The sequence below is a fragment of the Nicotiana sylvestris genome, chromosome 10 (genome assembly GCF_000393655.2).
Source record: "Nicotiana sylvestris chromosome 10, ASM39365v2, whole genome shotgun sequence".
Lineage (NCBI taxonomy): Eukaryota > Viridiplantae > Streptophyta > Magnoliopsida > Solanales > Solanaceae > Nicotiana > Nicotiana sylvestris.
Genome location: NC_091066.1, coordinates 73,892,443 through 73,900,579, shown reverse-complemented (window position 1 = coordinate 73,900,579; position 8,137 = coordinate 73,892,443). Strand labels below are relative to the sequence as shown.

General features: G+C 44.4%; 1 protein-coding gene across 1 annotated transcript; it reads right to left on the bottom strand.

Annotated features, from left to right (window-relative positions):
- Positions 1-3,668: 3,668 nt before the first annotated feature.
- Positions 3,669-5,828, bottom strand: LOC104218983 (uncharacterized). Its single transcript, XM_070159139.1, has one exon. It carries the CDS (start codon positions 5,826-5,828, stop codon positions 3,669-3,671), a length of 2,160 nt encoding a protein of 719 aa, XP_070015240.1.
- Between the last annotated feature and the right edge of the window lie 2,309 nt (positions 5,829-8,137).

The window sequence follows — 8,137 nt, the reverse complement described above, 5'->3', positions numbered from 1 at the left end:
GGAGTAGTGATCACCTCAAAATACTCCAAAAACTTACCTTGAAGATGAGAGGAGTTGGAGGTCTTGAGAGAATGGAGGAAAACCCTCAAACTCGTCCAAAAGAAATGAGAGAAAATGAACCCCGAAATTGTGTATTATAGGCTGTTTCGGGCGCCACAGGTGGCGCCGGGCGCTGCCTGGGGCGCTGATTCCAGTAGCTTAAAATTCCGGGCGCCACGGCTAGCGCCCAGCGCTACCTAGGGCGCTGGCGATGTAAGGGACACAAAAATGGTAATAACTTTCTGTATACACCTCCAAATGACGAACGGTTTATTGCGTTGGAAACTAGACTCGAAGAGATTTAATTTGATATGTTATACTGCACACAACACCCTATAGAACAGGAGATATAATCGTTCAAATTGGGGTCTTGTGCGCACTCATTCGCAGATTTCGTCTAATATGAAACTTTTCTAACTTGGCTTAGACTTGGGCCTCTCCTTAGACCCCAATCCACCTCTAATATGAATTATATGCTTATTAACATACCCAATTGATACCCATTATATCATTAATCCTCATTTGCACACAAAATAAAATAATTAGCCTACCTTGGTACGACGAAATCTCAAATTACTTGGAAAAATTTTCCGGGGCCTTACATTCTCCCCCCTTAGGATCATTCGTCCTCGAATGAGGATCAAGGTTCACTCATTAGTCATCCTTTTGTAACTTCTCCTTATGAGGATCAAGGTTCACTCTTTTTTTTTTTTACATTATGAAATATATCACCAGCTCCAAATTTGGCTAACTCCTTAAATATCCGAAAATTTCGCCAGAGTTTCCTTTGTAAATAGGACTATCCACCTGTTAGAGGGCCTCAGATACATATCCTAACAGTATATACATGTTCCATAGACATAACATAACTTGTTCAACACCAACCATGGCCGCATAGGCAACATACATAGTCAAAATGGAATAGTTTAACATAGATCAAATCAAAAACTAAGAGTTTACAGGAACCAAATGCATGAAAGCTATTACATATCTATTCAAAAAAATGTGGGTACTTCTTTCTCATTTCTTCCTCAGTTTCCCAAGTGGCTTTCTCAACCTGCTGGTTCCGCCATAACACTTTTACAGAGGCAATTTCCTTAGTTCTCAATTTCCGTACTTGCCTATCAAGAATGGCAACTGGAATTTCTTCATAAGATAGTTCTTCATTAACCTCAATAGCTTCAATTTGCACAATAACGAACGGATCTCCTACTACCTTCTTCAACAAAGACACATGGAAGACCGGGTGTACCAACGACATCTCGGGTGGCAGTTCGAGCTTATATGCCACTTGAAAAATCCTCTGAATGATTCTGTATGGTCCAACATACCTCGGACTTAATTTCCCTTTCTTGCCAAATCGCATGATTCCCTTCATGGGGGAAACCTTCAAAAATATCCAATCATCTTCTTTGAACTCCAAATCTCTACGACGAATGTCCGAATAAGACTTTTGGCGACTTTGAGCAGTTTTCAACCTCTCCTTAATAATTTTGACTTTCTCCATGTCCTGATGCACGAGGTCCGGCCCTATCAATTCTGCTTCTTTAACCTCGAACCACCCAATGGGGGACCTGCATCTCCTACCATACAGTGCCTCGAATGGTGCCATCTGGATACTAGCATGGAAGCTGTTTTTGTAAGCAAATTCTATGAGTGGCAAATGGTCATCCCAACTACCTTTGAAATCAAGAGTACAAACTCGCAACATGTCCTCAAGCGTTTGAATAGTCCGCTCTACTTGCCCGTCAGTTTGAGGATGGAAAGCTGTGCTGAGATTTACCTGTGTGCCCAAGCCCTGCTAAAATTTCTTCCAAAAATTGGCCATGAACTGAGCCCCTCGATCTGAAATGATTAAGACTGGAGTGCCATGAAACCTGACTATTTCTTTGATATACAACTAGGCATACTGATCCACTATGTCAGAAGATTTAACTGGCAAGAAGTGCGCTGATTTTGTGAGTCGGTCAACGATCACCCAAATTGAGTCAAACCTGCACGGAGTGCGCGACAGCCCTACTACAAAATCTATATTGATCATCTCCCATTTCCATATTGGAATTTCTATGCTTTGAGTCAATCCACCAGGTCTTTGATGTTCGGCCTTCACTTGCTGACAGTTCGGACATCTAGTCACAAAGTCCGCCACACCCCTCTTCATACCGTTCCACCAATAAATTTCCTTGAGATCATGATACATTTTCGTAGAACCTGGGTGCACAGAATACCTGGAATTATGAGCCTCCGCCATTACCCTCTCCCGAAGATTATCCATATCTGGAACACATAGCCTACCTTGACATTGTAATACACCATCCCCGCCACTGAGTGAAAATGCTGAAGTCTTGTTATTCAAAACTGCCTCTTTCATTTGTGCCAATGCTGGATCAATGAACTGTTTTTCCTTGACTTCCGCTACAAGTGACGATTCTGCTCCATTACGCACCATAACCTTCCCCTCGTCTGAGGCCGAAATACAAACCCTCAGACTGGCTAATTGATAAACCTCCCGAGCCAAAGGCCTCTGAACCGCTCCCAAATGAGCCAAACTACCCATGGACTTCCGACTGAGAGCGTCGGCCACCACATTTGCTTTCCCTGGATGGTATAAAATGTCCATATCATAATCCTTGATCAATTCTAACAACCGTCGCTGCCTTAAATTCAGCTCCTTCTATTTGAACAAATATTGGAGACTCTTGTGGTCTGAGAATACATCCACATGGACCCCATAAAGATAATGCCGCCATATTTTCAAGGCAAATACAACTGCCACAAGCTCCAAATCATGCGTCGGATAATTCTTCTTGTGATTCTTGAGTTGCCTTGAAGCATAAGCTATAACCTTCCCATGTTGCATCAACACACACCCCAAACCGACCCTGGAGGCATCGCAATAAACCACAAATCCTTCTGTGCCCTCCGGTAAGGTCAATATCGGCGCCGAGGTCAATCTCGACTTTAATTCCTAAAAACTTTTCTCACAAACGTCAGACCATTGGAACTTAACTGCTTTCTGCGTCAACTTAGTCAACGGGGAGGCGAGGGTAGAGAATCCCTCCAAAAACCTCCAATAATACCCCGCTAAACCCAAGAAGCTACGGATCTCCGTCGGGGTCATGGGTCTAGGCCAATCTTTCACTGCTGCAATCTTCTGGGGATCCACCTGAATCCCTTCACTGGAAACAACATGACCCAGAAGGGTAACAGACTCCAACCAAAATTCACATTTTGAAAATTTAGCATACAACTGGTGCTGATGAAGAGTCTGCAGAACTGCCCTGAGGTGATCGGCATGATCCTCCCGGCTCCGCGAATAAACAAGGATGTCGTCAATGAAAACAATCACAAAGGAGTCTAGAAACGGCTTGAAGACCCGATTCATAAGATCCATGAAAGTTGTCGGGGCGTTGGTTAGCCCAAAAGACATGACCAAGAATTCAAAGTGACCATAGAGAGTTCTGAAAGCGGTCTTAGGAATATCCTGCTCTCTGATCTTCAATTGGTGATACCCGGACCGTAGGTCAATTTTGGAGAAGAACTTTGCACCTTGCAATTGGTCGAACAAATCATCTATCCGAGGCAAAGGATATTTACTCTTGATGGTGACCTTGTTAAGCTGCCGATAATCAATACACATCCGGAGCGACCCATCCTTCTTTCTGACAAAAAGAACCGGAGCACCCCACGGTGACACACTTGGCCGTATGAACCTCCTTTTCTAATAAATCCTTCAGCTGCTCCTTTAACTCCCTTAACTCTGCTAGCGCCATTCTATATGGTGGAATAGATATTTGTTGTGTATCTGGCAATACATCAATCCCAAAATCAATCTCCCTATCTGGCGGGATCCCTGGAAGCTCGTCCGAAAACACTTCAATAAACTCATTCACGACTGGCACGGACTCGGGGACAGATACTTCTGAAGTGGTGTCCTCCACCCGGACCAAATGGAAAATACACCCCTTCTTAATCATCTTCAAAGCCTTAATGTAAGAAACAAACCTACCCTTCGGTACCACACCATTTCCCTTCCACTCAATAACCGGCTCATTAGGGAACTCAAGCCTCATGACTCTCGTTCGGCAGTCAAGTTTAGCAAAGCACGAATAAAGCCAGTCCATTCCCATAATCACATCAAAATCCACCATTCCAAGCTCAGTAAGATCGACCGTGGTAGCACGACCACATACCGTGACAACACAATTCCTATAAACTCGCGCGGCTGTGATAGAATCACCAACCGGAGTCGATACAGAGAACGGCTCATGAAGTTGTTCGGGTTCTACCCCAAAACTTGAAGCAATGAATGGGGTGACATAAGACAAAGAGGACCCCGGATAAATAAGAGCATAACAATCAATGGCCTGAACAGACAAGATACCCGTAGCAACATCTGGGGAAGCCTCTGCACTCTGGCGACCACTCAAGGCGTAAAATCGGTTGGGTCCACCTCTACCACGAGCTCCACCCCTAACTGCACTACGCCCTGCTGGAGCTGGAGGGCGCGCGGATGATGTGGCGGCTGAAGAACCGGATAACTGAGCAAATCCCCTACCCATGCCCTGACTGGGCGCATGGCAATCCCGCTGGATATGACCTCTCGCCCCGCATCTATAACACACCGGGAGATCCAGATAACAAGTCTCTGTATGGAATCTCCCACACTTGGGGCATAGAGCCCTCCCCTGCTGTTGTGATCTCCCTCCCGGACGACCGGACTGATGGGGTCTCCTACTATTTGAACCTGGTCTCGAGTGACTACTCTGCTGATAACTGTACGCAGATGGTAGTGTGCTCGCTGAGGACTGATCATATGACTGGGATGACCCTGATGGTCCCCTTCTCTGAACTGGTCTCCCTGAGTGACCCACTGATTGGGCCCTGCTGTTACTCTCCCTTCCTGCTCGTATTTTCAACTTCCTAGCCTCTGTGGCCTGAGAGAATCCCACAATCTTCTCATAATTCATATCTGAGTGTAAGGCCGTTGTAGCAGCCTCGTTCACCACCAAAGGACTGAGACCCTGAACAAATCGCCGAACTCGATCACCCATGGTCGACACTAACTGGGGAGCATACTTGGACAATCTCACAAACTCCATGTGGTACTCCCAAACACTCATACTGCCCTGCTTGAGGACCTCAAACTCAGTGGCAAGGGCCGTCATTGTCTCGGCAGGCAAGAAGTGGTCCATGAATGTATCTACAAACTCATCCCATCTAGTCGGAGGTCTTCCCTCCCCATGGGAATCCTCCCACATCTTGAACCACGAATACGCTGCTCCCTTCAACTTGTATGAGGCCAACTCAACCCCTTCCGTCTCTGTAGCCTTCATCACTCGAAGGGTCTTATACATTTCATCAAGGAAATCCTGCGGATCAGCCTCTAGGTCTGTGCTTGTGAACTCTGGATGGGCCAACCGCAGAAACTGGTTGACTCTGGAGCTGGCAGAATCTCCCTGTCCGCTGGAGGAAGTAGGGGCATCATGAGATCTCTGGGCCTGAGCGGCCACTAACTGGGTCAACATATGGATGGCTCCTCTAAGGTCCCCATCAGAAACCCCGGGACCGAAAACTGGAACTGCATCAGGATCAGGAGTATCAGCGGGGGGGGTGGTAGCACCCTCAGCCGCAGCTGGGACAGGAATACTCGGATCCAGAATAAATGGGCTAGGCAGATTTAAGACCAGGGAGTCACTCTCACCCACGGCATCAGGTACATGATTCATAGTCACACTTGGGGTGGCATTGGCCCCAAGGCCGAGTCTAGATCTCTTCTTAGGTGCCATTACTGAAAAATTCGAAACAGAGCACGAGTTAGACGTGAATACTTCCATTTTTCACTTCACCACACGATATAGAATAACAAAGAAGAGAGTAATTTCCTAAATGCTCATGTAGCCCCCTACTTATAGATGTGGTCGACAACACACCGATAAGAAGCGCTCTACTAGGCACGGCTCCGAGACATCTTAGGACCCTTTTAAAACCTTAGGCTCTGATACCAAGTTTGTCACGCCCCAAAAACTGAGGGGCGCGACCGGCGCTCGACCGGGTAGCCCCAGCCAAGCGGACCTGGGTGCCTTTCCTATTCCACGTGTTACCCCGCATTATTATTGTCCATTAATCAAAGGAAATAGTCATTTTATAATTAAAACACCTTTTTTACAAAACATACGTAGTCACTTAATGAGGTTTACAACTTACATCGCCCAATATACAAAATACATATTTTCATATATTCGCAACCCACATTTACTGTCTACAGAGCCTCTAAGGATACAAAAGGATGATACAATACTTGCCGGTAACAAGGCTCCGGCTATACCTCACACCAAAAACCAAAACAAGACTCTGAAATAAAAAGCGACATGAGCCACGCAAGGCCCCGGGAGGAAAAGGGCTCACCAATGCTTCTGGCGGAAAGTGAAGGGGAGCTACGGTCGGTGGACTGGAGTACCTGCTAAGGATCCACCTACAATCATGACACGAATGTAGCGCCCCCGGCAAAAGGGACGTCAGTACATTTGAATTGTACTGGTATGTATGAATAAACTTGCCTTGAGTAAACTCAACCATACACAAGTAACAAGTAGTAATGGAATCAACAATCAAATACACATGAAGGAAAGCAATCAAGCCAAACAAGTTACAATCTCTCCATTTCCCCTTCAACATTTTCACATCAATGATTTCACAACTTTCTCATATTTTCATTTCAGTAGTGATTTCGATCACTTTCCATCCTTATTACCTCGGCCACCCTTATTACCTCGGCCACCCTTATCACCACAACACACAGCTTATTACTTTGTGTTGCGGCGCGCAACCCGATCCCACTGTACGATCACAATTCACAAACAACACAACAACAACAACAACAACAATTCACAAAGAACAACAACAACAATTTCTCAAAGAATTCCCACAACCATCATATTCAACAACCGTATACAATTCAAATCATAACGATAACTGCCCACAATGGGTCACAGATGATATTGCTACTGTTATTTCAATTTCATCAATTACGATTCCCTTCCATCATTTGTTCCTCAATTCTTACCACATAACATATTCACAATCACACATTTGATTTATTACCAATTACGTACACCATTATATCAGGAGACTTAACCACGAACAATCAAATCTTACCAATCACAATAATTCCATGTAGATATCACATACCAGATATTCGTACACCAAACAAAGTGACTTTACAAAGGTCAAAGTTAGCCATACGTACCTCGTTTTAGCTTTTCTTAAGTTACTATGACGTTTCGAAAATTCTAGCCATCCCAATCTACTTGAAACATAACAAAATTAACACAAATTAGGAAGGTATTCATGGTCTCAGCTCATTTGAGCATTTTATCAAACACTAGTTGAGCATCTTGATTTTAAATTTCTTTTACAAGATTTTCTTCTTTCCCCAACCCAATCTTTACTTATTTGTATTTATCAACCTTCCCACAAACCTAATTTGTACATGCATGTATACGTAATACTATTACCCCAAGAATCATACCCCAATAACCCACCTCACAATCTCTACAATACCAACACAACCTAGGTTAGGCACATATGACTTCCAATCCCCATCCCATGAGTTCTAATGTATATATCATACATAATTAATCACCATAGAGTAGTTAGAGGTGATAGACATACCTCTTGTAGCAAGAATCTTGAGAATCCCCACTTGTGGTGTTCTTGATATATTCAAGGATTTTAATGGAAATCTATGGATTTTCAAGATCAATCCATGTTAATATAAGTGTTTAGGAGTAGTGATCAACTCAAAATACTCCAAAAATTTACCTTGAAAATGAGAGGAGTTGGAGGTCTTGAGAGAATGGAGGAAAACCCTCAAACTCGTCCAAAAGAAATGAGAGAAAATGAACCCCGAAATTGTGTATTATAGGCTATTTCGGGCGCTGCCTGGGGCGCTGATTCCAATAGCTCAAAATTCCGGGCGCCACGGCTAGCGCCAAGCGCTACCCAGGGCGCTGGCGATGTAAGGGACACAAAAATGGTAATAACTTTCTGTATACACCTCCAAATGATGAACGGTTTATTGCGTTGGAAACTAGAC

Bases quoted from the DNA above. Each gene is read 5' to 3' on its own strand.
- LOC104218983 (XM_070159139.1), bottom strand. From the start codon at position 5,828: ATGGCACCTAAGAAGAGATCTAGACTCGGCCTTGGGGCCAATGCCACC.